This window comes from Phycomyces blakesleeanus, assembly GCF_001638985.1.
Source record: "Phycomyces blakesleeanus NRRL 1555(-) unplaced genomic scaffold PHYBLscaffold_12, whole genome shotgun sequence".
NCBI classification, from domain to species: Eukaryota; Fungi; Mucoromycota; class Mucoromycetes; order Mucorales; family Phycomycetaceae; genus Phycomyces; species Phycomyces blakesleeanus.
Genome location: NW_017265145.1, coordinates 1,328,126 through 1,346,367, shown reverse-complemented (window position 1 = coordinate 1,346,367; position 18,242 = coordinate 1,328,126). Strand labels below are relative to the sequence as shown.

General features: G+C 38.6%; 9 protein-coding genes across 9 annotated transcripts; 4 read left to right on the top strand and 5 right to left on the bottom strand.

Annotated features, from left to right (window-relative positions):
• Nucleotides 1–102: 102 nt before the first annotated feature.
• PHYBLDRAFT_71583 (hypothetical protein) lies at nt 103–2,855 on the bottom strand (the record flags this gene model as incomplete). Its single annotated transcript, XM_018442509.1, has 5 exons — nt 103–291; nt 606–1,076; nt 1,760–1,984; nt 2,266–2,658; nt 2,853–2,855. The coding sequence occupies 5 exons, from the start codon at nt 2,853–2,855 to the stop codon at nt 103–105; spliced, it is 1,281 nt and encodes a 426-aa protein (XP_018291125.1).
• A 1-nt stretch (nt 2,856) lies between these two features.
• On the top strand, nt 2,857–3,174 carry PHYBLDRAFT_146395 (Homeodomain-like DNA binding domain-containing transcription factor; the record flags this gene model as incomplete). Its single annotated transcript, XM_018431638.1, has 2 exons — nt 2,857–2,997; nt 3,052–3,174. 2 exons carry the CDS (start codon nt 2,857–2,859, stop codon nt 3,172–3,174), a joined length of 264 nt encoding a protein of 87 aa, XP_018291124.1.
• A 945-nt stretch (nt 3,175–4,119) lies between these two features.
• PHYBLDRAFT_169339 (C2H2-type zinc finger transcription factor) lies at nt 4,120–4,641 on the bottom strand (the record flags this gene model as incomplete). The annotated part of the gene is made up of 2 exons (XM_018436053.1): nt 4,120–4,349; nt 4,410–4,641. 2 exons carry the CDS (start codon nt 4,639–4,641, stop codon nt 4,120–4,122), a joined length of 462 nt encoding a protein of 153 aa, XP_018291123.1.
• A 4,288-nt stretch (nt 4,642–8,929) lies between these two features.
• PHYBLDRAFT_71588 (hypothetical protein) lies at nt 8,930–11,054 on the bottom strand (the record flags this gene model as incomplete). The annotated part of the gene is made up of 2 exons (XM_018442510.1): nt 8,930–8,968; nt 9,015–11,054. 2 exons carry the CDS (start codon nt 11,052–11,054, stop codon nt 8,930–8,932), a joined length of 2,079 nt encoding a protein of 692 aa, XP_018291122.1.
• Nucleotides 11,055–12,380: 1,326 nt separating this feature from the next.
• PHYBLDRAFT_74140 (hypothetical protein) lies at nt 12,381–12,749 on the bottom strand (the record flags this gene model as incomplete). The annotated part of the gene is made up of 2 exons (XM_018442987.1): nt 12,381–12,537; nt 12,598–12,749. 2 exons carry the CDS (start codon nt 12,747–12,749, stop codon nt 12,381–12,383), a joined length of 309 nt encoding a protein of 102 aa, XP_018291121.1.
• A 403-nt stretch (nt 12,750–13,152) lies between these two features.
• Nucleotides 13,153–14,589, top strand: PHYBLDRAFT_169336 (hypothetical protein; the record flags this gene model as incomplete). The annotated part of the gene is made up of 5 exons (XM_018436052.1): nt 13,153–13,441; nt 13,516–13,743; nt 13,800–14,179; nt 14,201–14,298; nt 14,349–14,589. 5 exons carry the CDS (start codon nt 13,153–13,155, stop codon nt 14,587–14,589), a joined length of 1,236 nt encoding a protein of 411 aa, XP_018291120.1.
• A 202-nt stretch (nt 14,590–14,791) lies between these two features.
• Nucleotides 14,792–15,847, top strand: PHYBLDRAFT_169335 (hypothetical protein; the record flags this gene model as incomplete). Its single annotated transcript, XM_018436051.1, has 2 exons — nt 14,792–15,243; nt 15,292–15,847. The coding sequence occupies 2 exons, from the start codon at nt 14,792–14,794 to the stop codon at nt 15,845–15,847; spliced, it is 1,008 nt and encodes a 335-aa protein (XP_018291119.1).
• Nucleotides 15,848–15,925: 78 nt separating this feature from the next.
• On the bottom strand, nt 15,926–16,310 carry PHYBLDRAFT_169334 (hypothetical protein; the record flags this gene model as incomplete). Its single annotated transcript, XM_018436050.1, has 2 exons — nt 15,926–16,231; nt 16,308–16,310. The coding sequence occupies 2 exons, from the start codon at nt 16,308–16,310 to the stop codon at nt 15,926–15,928; spliced, it is 309 nt and encodes a 102-aa protein (XP_018291118.1).
• Nucleotides 16,311–16,659: 349 nt separating this feature from the next.
• Nucleotides 16,660–17,546, top strand: PHYBLDRAFT_146388 (hypothetical protein; the record flags this gene model as incomplete). The annotated part of the gene is made up of 5 exons (XM_018431637.1): nt 16,660–16,687; nt 16,756–16,818; nt 16,855–17,256; nt 17,374–17,413; nt 17,489–17,546. 5 exons carry the CDS (start codon nt 16,660–16,662, stop codon nt 17,544–17,546), a joined length of 591 nt encoding a protein of 196 aa, XP_018291117.1.
• Nucleotides 17,547–18,242: the final 696 nt, after the last annotated feature.

The window sequence follows — 18,242 nt, the reverse complement described above, 5'->3', positions numbered from 1 at the left end:
GAGAAAATTAAAAAAAGAATATAAGATACAAGGAGGATATAAGAAATATAAAAGATATAAGGATATAGAGCATATAGAAAAATAAGATAAAAATAAAAAGGATTACAGAATAAAAAGATTGCCTTTAGTAATGCGCATGTTGTTGTTAAAGATATAATAGGGCACAATTATATAAAACTGGTTTCCATTTGGTGGGTATTGGACCAGACCAACTTGATGACAAATGTCATTTTCACTTATAGTTGCATAAGTTGGTTGCGTTTGGTAGCCTAGTGTACAGGTGCTTTGTGACTATTGTTTGACAATAGGTACTGATGAGTCATGGCCAGCCACGTCATGTTCCTTCATGACCTCCACAAAAGCAAGAAAGTGTGGGAAGCCATGGAAATCTACATGCTAAAAGTAGAACTGTACTGTACCGACGAGCCAGGTGTGAACAATTATATTATGGTTGTTAAAAAATTAAATAAATAGAATGTAAGCAACTTTTGATTGTATATCGAAAGATATTATACTTACTTTCTATAGAGGCAAGTAAACATCACGTAATGGTTGCCACGGCTGGTCTTGTTTTTCTTTCTTTGGTACATACATGAGGAATATACAGTCAAGTCCATCCACAGACGTGCAGCTACAACAACAACAGAGTCACCAAACTCATGGCCAGTCAAGCCTGTTGTTCTCCGGTAGTATTTCAATAAAGCTTCCTTCACACTAGGGCCGCCTACACCTTCCACCAAATCATTGTTCAAATTAACAAACTGATGAAATGGCTCCCATAACTGCGCACTACTAGGATCATTAGGAAGGTCCATGTAGCTTTCTCTTCCATATGGCTTTGGCCGAATGAGGTTGATTTCATCACAGATGCTGATTGCCATGTTGGTATAATTGTGAATTGCAAATTGCTTGACGAGAAAACTGGCATTTCGGCCACCCTTTGATTTGGACTTTATCAATTTGGAGAAGACGCCAATTACTCTCTCCATTGAGCAAGTGGAGTAGCATTGCAGGGGGCCTTGCTGCTTGATGATATAGGGTATATGGACCAGGTAATGTTGCACTGGTCGGAAACACTATGAGACAGGGTATTATTCTGAACTTGTTGGTATAAAAACGAGTGTCAGTGCTTGAAGTATCTATTATTAATATTTAAAAAATGGTAATAATCAGCTATTTGTAATGATAATATATGAGAAGTATAATAACTTACGACTCCATCTTGTCAAGCAATTCTGATGTCAATGTCCATTGCAAGGTAAGCACGCAACCTTTCACAAGAGATAATAGGGCTGTTTTGACAGCCCTATTTGGTAAATAAGGCACGACCAAAGTGGGGACAAGGTATAAGAGAAAGTCAAGCCAGTCAACTGTGTGAGTACCGTCGATCTTGGCAAATACGTTGTCAAAACTGCCTTGAAATGAGGTGGGTATATATTTTTGTGAGCTGGTGATACAGTTTCCATTTGTTACAAGGTCTGCTCTTGGTATATGAAAAGATTATTTGGTGGTATTGAGGGTATTGTCTGGATGGGTATAATAAAATTTGATTTCCTTTGTGAGGGTGACAGTAATCAGGTCATATACAAGCTTTCTAATCCCTCTTGCAATTAAATGAAGTTCATCTAATACAAAAAATGATGATCCGGAGAAGGTTGAGAGTTGGGCATATATGCTTGGCTGGTATATGTTCTTCGACTATTACAAGCAGTTATTTAGTATGAAAAAAAGATGGCTAATTGAACATTTGTATACTTACAGGGTTGCCTACTTTGAAGTCTTCCAAAGGTCTTAACTGGGTGGAAATGTCATCAAAGTACATGCCATGCCGTCTGTTAGTAGGGCATTTGCCTTTGGTCTCACAAAAACGGCAACCAAATAAACTTGTATGAGAACCAATGTGGGCCATATCAGCTACAGCTGGAATATCGTCAGAAGTAAGCAGCAGATAGACCTTGGATCTGCAATGCTCCACTCCATTGTGCTTGACAACCAAGCCATGTGCCTCAAGATCTCACAATTCATTGATGATGGGTATAAGAAAGGAGTCCAAATGAGTCAGCTTCTTGGGACCAGGCAAGATTGCGAGTTGCAAAAGATATTTGTTGGTATATCTAAGTATTTTATTAGTAACTTTTTTTTTAAAAAAAATGTAATATTAATAATAAATAGTAATAAATTAATTAATTATCTGATGGATGGGTCTAGGTTGAATATTATGCAATGGATGATATTATATGAGTTTTTGCCTTTCTTTTGATTGACAAACCCATTGGTATAAAGCCCAATGGCAATATCATTGGGATTAGAGAACAGGCCCTGCTGCACCAACTGCTTGTAATTGTCACCATCAAAAATGTTGGTTAGCTGACCAGCTACAGATTCCCGGTTTGCTCTGTAATAGAGGAGTTCTCTTGTGGCTAGATCTGTCAACATTTGAGAAAGCATATCCCTGACTGACATAAGTTTCATACTGGCAGCTGGTGCCTGACTTTGATTGGGATCAGTCTTGTATCGCAGTTTGCCGCAGTCAACACAAGATTCCTGGTCGTCATTAATGCCATACAATTGACAACCACTAGAGCAGACATCATACTCATGGCCTTTGACACTTGACTTTGACTTGAGCAAAGCATCAACAGTTTCGCCATGATTGATCTTAGCCCCAGGTTTTAAAAAAACAAACAATATCACTATATGTTAGTGATCTGGAATTAAAGTACAAGGTAACAGAAAATATAATACAGTCTGAGAAAGAAATGTTTTGCACCCTGGCGCGCTATTTGCACCTTTGCTTTATAACCTATATTTTATATTTTTCAACGTCTTAAAAAACTAATTAACAAATCTACCATAATGCCAAACACACAAAAGAATAACTCTCATGGGCCCTATAATGTGCTTTCAGATTTGACAAAAGAAAAGATCCTTGGTCTTCAACTTGCTGGAAATAATGTTGCCAGCATTTCAGCCAAGCTGAATGTACCCAAATCAACGGTTTGATATTTTTTAAAGAGATATAAAGAAAGAGGAACTGCCGATAACAGAAAGTCTTCTGGAAGACCACAGATCCTCACACCTAGAGACAAAAGACGTATTGTCTCGAATCTCAAAAAAGACAGGTGGTCAATGTTAGATGATCTTGTTGATGATGCTAGTGCTGACACGGGATAGAATGTCAGCAAGGTTACCATGCGTAAAGCTTTGCACAGCATGGACTATTTTTGCCGTAAACCTATGTCAAAGCCTTTTCTTACCAAGGCACACATTGCCAAATGCCGAGCTTGGTACAAAACCGTGAAAGACTGGAATAAACAGTGGGAAACGGCTATCTGGAGTGACGAGTTGTCATTTGTGCTGTATAAGAAAAATTCAAGCAGAAAACTCTGGCGCAAAACTGGTAAGAGGTTTGATATGGATCACTTTGTCCCAAAGATGCAAGGAAATGGTGGATTGGTTATGGTCTGGGGGTGTATCTGGTCAGGAGGACTTAGTCCACTTGTTTTTGTAGATGAAAACATGGACGGTCCAAGATATGTAGAAGTTCTTCGAGACCATTTTCTTCCATTCTTGCATGCTCTTCCTGTACCTAGCAGCGGTAGCTACAAGTTCCAGGAAGCTAATGCCAAGGCGCATAAATCAAAAGTTGCAGGAAAGTTCAAGAAAAAACATGGTATTGATGTTTTGCAATGGCCACCCAACAGCCCTGACCTTAGCCCCATTGAGAATATATGGGGAATCATTGATCACAGAATCAGAGCAAGACGCCCCAGACCAAATTCTCTGAATGAGCTGAAGGCTGCTTTGTTGGAAGAGTAGAACAAAATATCAGCAAAAACTTGTAGAAGATGCTGCTTGAATATGCCAAATCGATTGGCCTTACTTAAGAGAAAGAAATTTAAGTAAATCTGCTATTAAAACTGTATCTTTTTTTTACATTATTAATATATATGTCTTTCACTTTTATTGTTCCAAGTATTATATTTCAATACGTATTGTACATCTTTAGAAAGGGATTTGAAGTTGTGATATCTTCTTTACCATCCATGGCAGATGTCAAAATGGGCGAAACATTTCTTTTCGGTACTGTATTTTACCCATCATTATATTGTCATGGTCTCAGATGACAGTGTTTATAAATTGAACAATGTCTCTATATGCTGCTCTAGCAATTCTATGCTGTAGCATCAATTGAGACAGATGAATACTCATCAACTCGGCCTTAGTAAAAGTATTTGTACTGATTTGGCTGCTGTCATAAATGTGAGCTTCACCCTCACTATCCTCAAAATTACATGCGCACTTATATGAAATAGTATTATCAAGCTCCATAGACTCCATAGTATATTCTGTAATACATTATTTAGTAATTGGAAAATAAATAATACAATTACAGCTCTTTTCATTACCTGAATTGCTAACAGATTCATCTTCATTACTAATATCATTTTCGTCATGGTACATGTCAACATCATCCAGAATAGACTGGTCAATTTCAGTCATTGTTGCTGAATCTCCTCTGTGAATTCTCTTGTGGTTTTGCAGCTTCTGATAGTTATCAAAAAACAAGACACATTGATCACATTGGTATTGCTGTGTAGATATTCTATCTCTCTGCTGGCTGGCGTTGGAAGAAGACATATTGGTTGGGTTGATACGTATGTAATATATAAAATAAAACTGCGAAGAGGATTTTGGTGCTATTCATTAAATGTAAAAGACATCTTTATATACTCTTTATTTTTTAACCAAAATGCTTGCGGCTCTTTTTCTTTTTCTCTCTCATAGTGATGATATAGCAATGATTACAGTAATGTCAATGCTAGGTGAAACACCTGTCAGTAAATAATTCCTGTGATTGGAAAGATTCTTCTTCATTAATAATTATGATGTAAGTTAAAATACTTCTTGGTTGACAAAGGGGTACCATTAAAAGAGCACTGATGAAACAGACACATACTCTTTACTTGTGAGCAATTAGATATTCTTTGGGCTTTATAAAGAGGTATATGTATATTTAGGATAATTAACGACCAAATAATTTATGTTTTTTTTTAAATAAATTATTAATTACTCTCTAATACCAAAGGCAAAGAAAAACAGCCTTCTAATAATTAACAGTTTAAAAAAAGTAGTACTATCTAAACACATTGGTAGAAAAGACATATTTATATTATCTGTGTTGTACTAATAGTATTTTTGAGATAGTGAATATATATTTAGCTAATAGCATTACTTTCTTGTTTATGTATAAAACATAAAGAAATAGATATAGCTAATGAGGGCTATAGTCTGATACTCTTTTACTGACATCATCAAGATAAGCACTACTGATCAAAAGAGGTGTTAATTGAAAGTGCCAATGTGAGTTAAAGCATACCTTTTTCAAAAATGTATGGTTTCAGTCAAAAATGCCCCTTGGTAAATAATAGTAATGACAGTTAAAATTATTTTTACCTTCAATGACAGCATCAATCAAAACGCGTTTTAGTCGATAATAATAATAAGTATGATATGGACTTGAGTATCATAACATTTACTTTAATGTTGATAAAAAGTGGCTAATTAACTATATGATGTTCAGATGTTATATAGCTACTGTAGAGTATATTTAAAGTTATAATTTTAACTGGTACAGAGTTTTGTCATTGAGAACTTTAACCAATTTTTATGCTATATCTGCAATATGTATAGAGTTATATTATTTTATCATATACTTTAAAACGTTTAATATGTAGATGGTGCAAAGTATGAACATTTATACATATAATATTGATTTAATGTCTAATTCATTTTATCTTTATATTTCTTACACTTTTGTTGTGTCAACACAAAAAGACTGTATCATGTTCACATGAGCTACTGCAGACAGGTGCAGACAGGTGTATACAAGTGCATAAGTATCCCTTCTTTTATATGTGTTATGTATGAGGTAAAAATAAGATATAAAATAAAACGAGTGCAGACGAGAGTACGGTGAGACTTTGTTTTATTAGAAGAAGTGCAAGAATCAGAAAAGAGATGCTGTTCTATTGCTATTAGTATTGTGCGTTTATATAGACATTGTATTTAGCTTGGTGGTGATATGATGATATCATGTAATGTCTGTTTCTCTATCATTATCTTCTATGATTTAGTTCTTATGTTTTTAGTGTTATTGACTAGAGTCTTAGTATTTGTCTTAGTATGTTCTTTACGTAATTTCCTTGTATAAGGGAAGGTATATCTTTTAGTATCGTTACTAGTTGTCGGTAACTCAATGTACGTATTTATTGAGTGTCTGTACTTTTAATTTAAATCTACGATTATGTTGGATACAACATTACCCCCCTCCAGGTTGGTACAACCGTTTGAATTGCATGCGGAGGTATATGTGTCTGCAATGTTGCTGTTGTTTATTTGCGTGTACGTTTGCTAAAGCGTGTAGGCTCTTGTATTGGATGTGTACGCTTGTTATGTATAATTGTAGATTTATTGGTGGGTTTCTCTGGACCTCGTCTTTGCCAATATTTGTCAATTATGCTCAGATCGTTGAAATTGCTTGTGGGCTCCCAAGTGTCTTGATCTGGTGCATAGTTTTTCCAGCGCACTCTGTAAAGGTAGTCGCCTTTTTCTTGACGATGATCAATGATAGCCTGTATCTCGTAAAAGCTATCTGGAGATATAACAGTATCTTGTGAGATCAGCTTTATCTGCGAAGGTGGGATGTTTCGTGATAGAAGTGCTCCCGTTTCGTCTTGCAAAATGTAGCTGCCTCCCTTTGTTCTGCCCTTGACTGTGAATGGTCCTTCATATCTTGGGTCCATCTTAGACTTTCTTAATATGTTCTTTATCATCACGTTGCTGTCGTTCGGGAACTCCATTATTATTTTATGGTCTTTGTCGTGTTTTCCTTTATCAGCAGCTTGTGTAGCTTTGATGCGTTCGCAGATTGCTGGGAATACGACAGTCTCCATTTGTTCAATTCTTTTTTTCATATCTGGTAGACTGTTAGGAGCGTTGTGCGTGCTCTCTGTTTTTCTGTAATCAGCAAAATCGTTTGGTTGTCTTGCAAACATTAGAGTGAATGGGCGTGTGCCATGTAGCTTAGCATGTTTGCTATTTATGGCTAGCTGTGTGCTTGGGATGTATATGTCCCAGTCTCGCTTTGCTCCCTGTGTTCTCTTGTTGATGACTTCCTTGGCTGTGTGTACCCATTTTTCAGCAACTCCATTTGCTCGCGGATGATAGGGTGTTACAAGCCGATGATCAATTCCTGCTGTATTTGTGAAAGTCTTGACGAGTTCGTTGACAAACTCGGTACCATTATCTGACTGTAAAACCTTGGGTAGGCCGAAGTCGCAAAAGATTTGAATGAGTTGTTTTGCAATTGTTAAAGATGTCTTATCTGGAATTGCGCGGAGTATGCAGAATCGGGAAAAGATGTCAACCATTACTAGCATGTAATGATTGCCATTGTGCGAGGTGGTGTATGGGCCAGCTAAGTCTATGGCCCAGTGTTCACCTGGTTGACTGGCTGTAATAGGCTTCAGCGGATGATAGCCGTGTTTTGAGACATTGAACCGTTGGCAATTCAAGCAGCGCTTTACTGTTTCTGTTGCCTCTTGCTTGAGATTAGTCCAGTGTAGTCCGTCACTGTGTATAGCATTTACTATGGCATCTGTGCCAAAGTGGCCAAGTAGATGTGCTTGGTCGAGCAGATTCTGTCTGTCTTTGACCGGTGGTGTTATCATGTCACTTGTGCTATGCATGCGTTGAATGGCATGTGTTTTGTGTTTTCTGTCCTTTGTTGGATGTTTCGTAGAGATTTCTACGGTTTTACCCTCCCCCAGCGGTTTTTCCGAGGTGAAAAGGCGCGATAAAACATCCGGCAATACATTGTCAATGCCAGGGCGGTGGACTATGTCATAAGTATAGTCGCAGAGTACATCAAGCCAGTTTATCATCATAGGGTTGGCAATTTCTTGCGTGTGAAGGTACGTGAGAGCCTTGTGATCCGTGTACAACGTGAACTTGTTACCCCACAAGAACTTATGGAATTTAGCCAAAGCATAAACGATGCCCAAAAGTTCGCGTTTGGTGACAGGATAGTTGCGTTCAGATTTGGAAAGTGACCGTGCCATAAAACCAATGTAGCGATATTGGTTGTCTATAATCTGATAGAGCACGGCGCCTATACCTGTGTTGGAGGCGTCTGTGGCAACCAGAAATGGTTGGGTTGTGTCAGGGTGGCTTAGTACTGGTGCGTGTGTAAGTGCAATTTTGAGCTTGGAAAAAGCTTGCGTTTGTTCTTCTGTCCATAACCCGTGTAGTGAGTCAGCATTGCGTAGTTTGTCCAGAGGAGAAGACAGTTGCGACAAGTTGGGAATGTGCTCACGAAAATAGTTGACGAGACCCATGAAGCGTTGAATGTCTTTGCCAGACTTGGGTTGTGGCCACATGGTAGCATTGTGAACCTTGCGAGCATCAAGATCAATACCTCTAGTGCTTACAGTAAAACCCAGTAACGATACAGAAGTTTGTGCAAAGTGACATTTCTGCGGATTGAGAATGAGATTGACATCCGTGAGCTTTTGAATAGCCGTTTGGACGTGTTTAACATGGTCAGACATGTTAGTGGAAAAAACTACGATGTCGTCGACAAATGCAGTGACGTATGGAGTATCGTGATAAATCAAATTGACTACTCGCTGAAACTTGGACGACAATGGCTTGAGACCAAAGGGACATCCTCGAAACATATACTGATTGCCTTCAAACGTGAATGTAGTCTTGTGTCTATCGTCTTCATAAATTTTGAATCGATGAAAGGCACTCTTGAGGTCTAGCGTAGTGAAGATTGTTGCACCTCGTAGCCTGTGAAAGAGTTCAGAGATGAGTGGCAGAGGGAATCTGTCGTCAGGTAGCAGAGTGTTGATGGCTCTGGGATCTAAGCAAGGACGCTTGCCTGTGGGATTACCAAACTCATCTTTTTTAGGAGCGAATGTAAGTGGGCTGTTCCACTTAGTATTGACGGGTGCCCTTTGTATGGTGCCATCAGTAAGCCATTGGTTTATATGTTTGGCCATCAGTGGAACAAGTTGTAAAGCTATAGGATACTGTCGTCTATAGACTACTTGGCCTGGAGGTGTTGGTAGTCGTACAATAGATTCCTTAACTGTACAAAATGAAGTGATGGGTATGGCTTCATTTGCTTTAATAAAGGGTAGTAGAGCCTTCATGAATTGAGAGTGTTCAGTGGGTGTGCCAGCTGGTGCATTATTGGGTTTTTCTATTTCTGCTATGGGTGTTGGAGTCTGAGGTGTATTAGAACCGTACCAACTCTCTGCTAGTCCAAGTAAATGAATACCTAGACTTGGCATTAAATCTGTACCAATGCTAACATCTATGTTCTCAGCAAGATCCAAAACTTCAAATGAATGTATAATATGCTTGTTGTTATAAAAAACTTTTATTGGTTTTGTTACTCCTAGTCTATGAGCTATAGCGTTGTTAGTGGCCAACACAATTTTTCCGTTGCGCGGAATTGTGGGCCAGCCCAACTTGCTACAGATCTTGGTGCTGACGGAACTGATAGTAGCCCCTGTGTCCACCAATGCCCACAGTTTCTCCTCCTCTAAAGAGATAGGAACAAGATAGGAGTGAGTAGATCGTTTATTGTGATCTGTGTGAGTGCTTGTATACTTACATGTGGAGCACTGTTCAAAGTCCATGACCATGGACTGGTCGTCCTCAGATGAGCTGGCATCTGAGGGAGTACTGTCGTTGGTGACAGTGTGGATGGAGCGGACGGCGAAGTGGGGAGCAGAACCCCGGGGAGAGCCAGACGCAGAACCAGAAGAGCTGGAGGAACCAGAGACCGAAGAACAGCGGTGTTTGTGAGACCAAACTTCGCCGCACCAACGACAGGGAGCCGAACCAACGTACTTGTTGGCGTGGGGTGCCTTCTCCACCCGATTGCCGCCCTTGGTGGCAAGTGCATTCTTGAGGATGCGACAATCCTCAGTGTCATGGTTACCTTTACCATGTAGGGAGCATCTCTTGTGAGTTGAACGCTCACGGCTTTGAGCGTTCTCCCTTGATGAACCAGATGAGCGCCCAGCAGAAGACGAAGAAGATGTGCGGGACACCTGCTCAGAACCCAAGGTGTGTGCCCTGGCCACGGGCTCATTGCTACGGGCGGTTAGGAATACTGTGCTGTAAATAGACCTGGCCAGAGACGCAGCTTTGTCAATTGTGTCACGCTTTTCTCTGGGCATGTTGACCTGAAGGAGAGAGACCTGGCGTGCAAGCTCTGGTAGCAGCGTGGAAGTGTAGGCAATGGCAGCCTGCATATTATCGGCTACATCAGCTTCGCGGCGTACCCTCTGATATCTGTCCGTATAGTTGCTGACGGACTCTGTGGTTCGCATACGCATGAGCATCAGCTCATGTGTGAGCTGAACGCGTCTCTCAAGGTCATTGATTCCATATGCCTTGATGAAGGCATCCCGAGCAAAGGACCAGGGGAGTTCTGGGGAACTGCGCAAGTAGTTGTCAAACCAGGATCTTTGCTCGCGTGACAATACAATTGGGAGGAGGCGGTGCCAGTCGACGTTGAGGTCCATGCTGTACGAGTGCAGCACATCCTCAAACTTGTCCAGGCATTCTTCGATAGATGCATAGACCTTTTGTGTGTGGTCCCACTCGTTGCCTTGCCACTGAAATACTGGAAGCTCGCGGGGTACCAGACGAGACTGAGGAGCGGTTTGCTCAGCTTGAACCGGACTTGAGCGCACTAGATGACCATGGGCCGAGATCAGCATGACCAGGTCGCCTTCTGTCGCTGCAATGGTTTGGCGAATGGAGTTCTTGTTCTCCTCAGGCATATTATGTTCGATTGCATCTGCCAGTGCCGAGGAACAAGTGGCCAGCATTTCCCTGAGGCGGTCTATTGCTTGCAGGGTGCGGTCCGCATGGTTGATGACTTGGTTGTTGACAGGGGCTTCCATCATGCTCAGATCGCTCTGGGCAGTCAGGACCGGAGAGTTACTTGTTGTTTGTTCAGAGGACATGTTTGGTAGAGGTTGTTTTTCAATGAAAAAAAAGAGTTCACCGTAAAAAATGTTATGTATGAGGTAAAAATAAGATATAAAATAAAACGAGTGCAGACGAGAGTACGGTGAGACTTTGTTTTATTAGAAGAAGTGCAAGAATCAGAAAAGAGATGCTGTTCTATTGCTATTAGTATTGTGCGTTTATATAGACATTGTATTTAGCTTGGTGGTGATATGATGATATCATGTAATGTCTGTTTCTCTACCATTATCTTCTATGATTTAGTTCTTATGTTTTTAGTGTTATTGACTAGAGTCTTAGTATTTGTCTTAGTATGTTCTTTACGTAATTTCCTTGTATAAGGGAAGGTATATCTTTTAGTATCGTTACTAGTTGTCGGTAACTCAATGTACGTATTTATTGAGTGTCTGTACTTTTAATTTAAATCTACGATTATGTTGGATACAACAATATGTTTTGTTTGTACGTCTGTCTGTATCTTTTTCATATAAATAGCTATCAATTGCTTATAATAAATCATTGCCTTTCTCAAACTCAAATAGCTCTTATTCTACTTATCTAAACTATCATCTTTTCTTTTCAACTCACTGCTTATAGCTAAAAAAAACTTAAACATGTCCAATATTAACACAACTCTCCTCAACTCAATTCAAAAGATTGAGGTTGATCTTGCTGAAATCAAGCAAGCATTACGCGAGCTTCAAAGGCAACACTGTAGGAAATGGCACAATTTGTAATTCTGTAGTGCACATTTCGAGCTATTATGTGCAAAACTGCACATTCTCAATGAACCAATAAAAATCAAGCATAACTCTGTTGGTGCTACATCTCTTAGCAAATCGGATCCGTGGAATACCAGGACTTTGAACTTTATTTAGTGTTGTACAACTCTCTCCAGCCAGTAAAATACATGTATTAAGATGAACTAGACCTTGTTTGAGTAAATTTATCTATTCACTCATTGGTCAAAAATATGTAATACGTCATGGGCGAATTTGTTTTTATTTTTATTTTTTATTTTTGATCTCTGAAATATTTTTTTTTAAAAAAAACTACAAAAAACAACCACAAAAAAAACTTACAAAATAATAGAAGAAGTATACAGGGCAATAAACAAATTATATTGTATTTCATAAAGTTATTTTTTAAAATGATATTTTTATTAGGTTTCTATAGATTAAAAATATAAAAGTTAGTATTACCTACTCTAATAAACAAAACAAAACAAAACAGTTGATTTTTATTAGTTGTGATTAAACATATAAATGACTTTATAAGTACCTTACTTGTTAATAAGATCTTCTATGATATTTGGCAGTTCTCTACTTATGAGAGAGTATGAGCAATGCTCCCCAAGAATTTTTGAATCTGTGAAGAGCAATGTTTTTCAGGGCTGCATTCTCTTCGAGGCTGCTGCTCATTATTGTCTTTTGGTCATCTGCCAGACTAACCCATGATGGTATAGCAATATTTCTGCCACTATACTTGAAAAATGAGTAGTGGACTAGCTCTCAAGCAAGCTTGCCCACTGACTTATACATCAATTCAGCATTGTCGAGGTCGCCTCCAGTAAAGTGTGTGGCCAACACCCCCTTGAAGCATTTTGTTGACTGATTCCAACCTTCTGGCTTCCCATGGGGTGAAGGGCGTTTGATGTCACAGTTCCCAGTTGCAGGCAATAACATCATCATAGTCTGAGCATTGTCTCTAGTTGACAGAGCTAGTTCTGTCTCGCAATTGTTGGTCAAGAATTCGAGCCTATCTTCCAATAAAGCAACTTTAGTTCTTAGTGAAGCATTAGAATCTTCTAAGTATGCCAGACATTCAAGTATTTGTGTAATTTTGTGTGTTGCTATGGTAAAAAATATACTTGGAGAATAAAATGAAAGGGGCGAAGTGACTTGAAGAAAAATGAGTAAAAATTAATTTAAAAACAAACAATCAAAATCCCTTTGAAAAACATTTTTAAGACAATTAGCGCACTTGTTATTTTCACTACCAATGTGCCAATATAATACAAAAATATTCTCATCTCGTAAACATTTTTCGCAACCTTACACCCCTACTTCTTTTAACATACAAACATAAACCAAAATGAATATCAAAGATTTACTTAACAATGCCTCTGAGACCAGAACAAGTGGTTATATGCTTGATGATTCGTTTTTTGTTAAATGCTCAAATCGGATTGAAGACTGTATTATTGCCCAAGCCTGTGAAAAATCCAACAACAGGAACAAGGTTGCTACTACTGCCCCTATGGACTTTGACAAGTTCTTGGCTGCAGGCAATAGCAATCACAATGAAGCAGAGAGTATGGACACCAATGATGTTCAAGTCAAGTCTGTTAAGGAAATCAATGAAAACATCGACTATATATCTGGTAAGAAATAAACAACTAAAAAACATTAGTATTAAATATAATTGTATCTAACTGTAAAACCCTAAATATATCAGACAATGACTATGGATATTTGCGTGTCCGTAACCCTTACAGAGTGTACAATGCTCCAGTAGACCATGTCACTGATTATGAACATTTTGTTCCCACACACGTGTCCAACAGTCGTGCACAGGCTGTCAGTCTGGAATTGTTTTCCATGTTTTTTGAGAACAACATCTCTCATGAAGACTATGATAAATGCATAAAAATTGTCAACAAGTACATGGCAGAACTTAGATTCAGTAAGTTTATAATTAGTATACTCTTTTTATATCACATGCACTTACCACCATTTTAGCTAAAGTGGATTCACTTCTGTCATACTACAGGGTAAATACCTTGTTGAAGGAGAAGTACCCAGTGAAGTCCATTGCATACGATATGTGCATAAATGGATGCTGCTGGTTCTCAACAGTAGAAGAAGGAGACTTCATTGACAAGGATGAGACATGTCCTCATTGCGGTGAGGACAGATACAAAGTGGAGAGAGTGAGTGTAAAGCCTGCACAGACCTTTCAGATCGTGCCTCTCTTAGAGCAACTGTGGTTCAAACTCGCCCACCCTGAGGAATGGGCCAAGATGACCTATGGTACAAGGTGTTTGGCTGGCAGATGTGAAGATATATGTGAAGACATCTTCGATGGAGACGTAGTTGGACGGTTACTTGATTGTGGAGTGGTTGGTCAGGATGACATTTAGGTGTCCATGTTTGTTGACCAGTTCAACCCATTTAAAAATGCCAAAATGTCATCCTCTGTTATTTATGTTATTAATCTGAATATCTATCCTAAAGAAAGGTATTTAAAAAAAATTAATTTAGATAAAGTTACTAATACGAACTACTTAGATACAAGACAGGTAACATGATGCAGTTGGCTATCATACCAGGACCTAACCATCCAAAAGATATTGCTTCGTTTTTGGAGCTAGTTCTTGATGACCTGAGAAACTTGGGGGCAAATGACCTGCAGTTTCAGACTGATTCTGGACTGGTGATTGCCAAGGTTCATCTTGTCATGGCGACTGAAAATACTTCAGCCGTCTCTGACTTGATGAACCTGGCACATCACAATGCCCATCACGGATAAAGAGCTTGCATCTCGTATGGTGCAAGAGATTCAAGCACAACTTGTATTGTGGAAAGAGACGGACTGTCACTGTTGAGAACAGAAGAGAGTTTGCACCAGTCCATTGGAGGCGTAAGTTGTAAACTGTTAAACAAAATAAATATTGATACCGTTTTAGATGTATGGCATCAAAGGGCCCAACATCTTCAAGGACTTGCCCACAATGACCAGTACTGCTTTCTTCGGACTGGATGAGATGCACCTTCTAGGTCATGGTACAGGCCAGCAGCTCTACGTTGCACTTGGAGGAAAATTCTGCCCCACAATCAATGACAGTGGAAGAAATGCACATGGCATTCACTTGCAAGACCGGTTGAAACACCACAGATACCCATTTGCCCTGGATGTCAGTCTGGAAGATATCAACATAGCAATTTGCGCATCCAGGGCCAATATACCAGCCAATTTCACAGGAATGTGGAGATCCTTAAAGGAATTAAACGGCAAGAGGAAGACTGTTGATTGGATAGACTTCCTCTTGTTTGTTGTTCCAACAATTGTCATCAATCATTTCGTTTTTGATCGTACGAAAGCAGCAGTAATGAAAATTGTTACTGCATGCAGAATTGCCCAGCAGTGGAGGATCACTGCTGCCAATATCCAAGAAGCAGAGGAGTAAGTCAATCGGATATATGCTGATCAGTGTTTCAATCATCTTTATAGGGCCATTGGTCACTGGCATGCCTCCCTCCATTGTGAGATCAAAGAAAAGAGGCTGAAGCCTACAGTTTTTGTGATAAACCAGCATATGCTGGTTCATTTTGACTATATGATGTGGGAGATGGGCCCTCTTCAGGCATACAGTTGTAGGCCAATCAAAAGGACAATTGGTGTCTACAGCGTGGCAATCAAGTCGAGAAAGAAACCAGGAAAGAACATGGAGAATCTCTTGCTCAGAAAGGCAGAAATCAATCACTGTCTTGGTTGCCAACCTGTCATTTGTGTCACAAATGACAGAAGGACCAGCAACTTCGAAGTTGCAAGTAACGATGTTGCTGGTCCTCAACTTTGGTCCAGGCCAACTGGAAGCTCTCTGGCTGAGTTGGCTGCCGCCATTGGCATAGAGTGCCAGGACTTGATCCGCAGTTTGGTGCCTTTCTGGGCAAGAGAAGGCATTGTTTCCTTTGAGGAAAACGATGAAGTGGTTTGCGCCAACAAGATGTGGAAAGACTTGGTGGTCTATAGAGTCCGGTCCTCTGTTGACAACAGGCATGGTTGAGCAAACAATCTTGCTGTGCTCGACGATGCCAGGGAGTAAGTAGCACTAGTTGTATTCTATATTATTAAATTTTATTAATCATAACTCATTTATATTTTTGAAAGGTAGGGATTTATTCTTAAATTCTTCTCCCAAACTGTCAACAGAGTGACCAGACTCTTTGCGACCATCGACTGTCTTTCTGATGTTCAATGTGTGAACCAGGATCTTTTCCCTGCGTGGGATAGCCTGGCACCTGGTGTGGTGAAGGTGGTGGATGTGAAGTCTATCAAGGGGATTGCTGGCCTCGTCCACAACCCAAACAACGAGGCCATTTGGCACATTATCTGGTCTTCCCCAAAATACAACCAATAGGTTTTTTTTTCTTTGTTTTTTTTCCCTATTCTTTTAATACATATATAAACATTTAATTTCTTTAAAAAAAATCACCCAAAACAATAGCAAAATCTGTTGCTATTACCATTTGATTTAAAATTTTTCAGCACCAGAAAAACCAAATTTATAGTATATCTAATTGATTGGCTGTGTTCTTGACTTTAATCAAACTTGCAAACAAAAAATAACAGTCCTCTTTCTTTTCTCATTTAAAATGGCTGTCTGAGTTAAACAACCAAAAAAATTATGATTACCAGCACAGAGCTTCTAAAAAGGGTTTAAATTACTCTAAATTTAGAAAGGCTAACAGGAGTTTTAAATATGTGCAAAGATTTTGCAGATGTGCAGTTTTTTTTGGAAATCCTTGCACATTATTTTCTATAGTGCAATTCAGCAATCAATTTGCGCCAGCAGTCAGTGCAGAAGATCTAACTACAATGCAACAAAGCATTATTGAGCAGAGTTGTAAGTCATATATATTCTGTGCTTAGATGTTTATTCACTTTATTAATATTGTGATACATTTTTTGTAGCTCTTGAGCACATTGCCAAGTCTGTAAAAAGAGCCCAGCTCACAGAGTACCCTGATCAGCTCGGTAAGTGAGTAATCAATACTGGCGGCAAGTTCAAAGGAAAAAACGAAGCACAAAAATACAATCTGTTGCTTCAGATTCTTTACGAACAGGACTGGAAGGCACGCTGCAAAGAAGTTTCACAAGGGCAGCCTTTGCCCCCATCAGTCCCTCTTTCAGACTATGATTTGATAGTAAAAAGACTGTATCTCAAAACATTAGACCATATGGTAAAGCATGATATCATTGACAAAGGCTATCCTGTGGCCTCAAAAGAATGGAAGAATATCCCAGAGAAAAACAGGGAATATTATATGATACATTTGGAGAGGTTGGCAAAGAATGGTGGATTGCACATCCACCAATGTAAAAGAATGTGGTGTGCAAGAAGCCTTCTTCGGGAAAGCTTCAAGAGCGACAACCAGATGCACAAGAGAAGAATGGCAGAGAAGAACAAAATAAGTTTATCAATTAACAAAGCTATATATTGTAAACTTTAATTAACATCGTTTCCTTTTATTATGCTATAGACACAGCAAGACATAAGTGATTCTTTGCTTTCTTCTCTTGATATGTCAGAAACTGGTGATGTTGAGTCGCCCATAATGGCAGATGTGCTGTAAGTTACCATTGCTGCTTTTTCTCATGTGCTGTTAATACAAAACTAATATAAACTTCTTACTCTTTTATGTAGGTCTTCTCCACTCACAGCAAGTGTCGAGCCTGCTCACAAAAGAAGCCAAAGATCATAGTTTGGCTGCTGTGATTGGCCGAGTTTGATTTTTTTAGTCTGTCTTTAATGCATTTTTTTTCTTATCTCGCCATTTTTCTTTTTATGTTTTTTATTCCTTTTTTCTTTCATATAAACAATTTATTGACCTCTTTCATATGATTGCTAATGTTGTGATTACAAGAATTTGAAGCTAATGTACAGCATCTACAATTCTGTTACATTCAAATTTAAAAGGAAATAGTATATAGCCTTTTTTTTTGAGAAAAAAATTAATAGTAATATTTTTGTACTGATATATTATACTTGGGATTCGTTCTATTATATGTAAGTATATTGAGTAGAATAAACACTTTGAGCTTTCTAACACGATGCTCATTCCGGTTGTATGAATCAGATTCAAATTAGCTTCATGTTACATGACTTGAATCTTTGCTCAAGTTTTTCTTCTTCTATGATAATGACTTTCTATAGTGCTTATGTTTTATTGCTTTTCTTATATATAGATCTCACATATTAATACATTCTTTAATATATATATTCTTAGAGTAAATGCTTATTTTACTGAACAAGTAAGTATATTATATAAAGGTAAGCATTATAATAATATTATATCTATTTATTTATTTTAAGTTTTTTCTCTAATATTGGTATATTTGTAGAAATCAGTAAAAAATAATAAGTGCTATCTAAGATATATTAGAATACTCAAAGTATA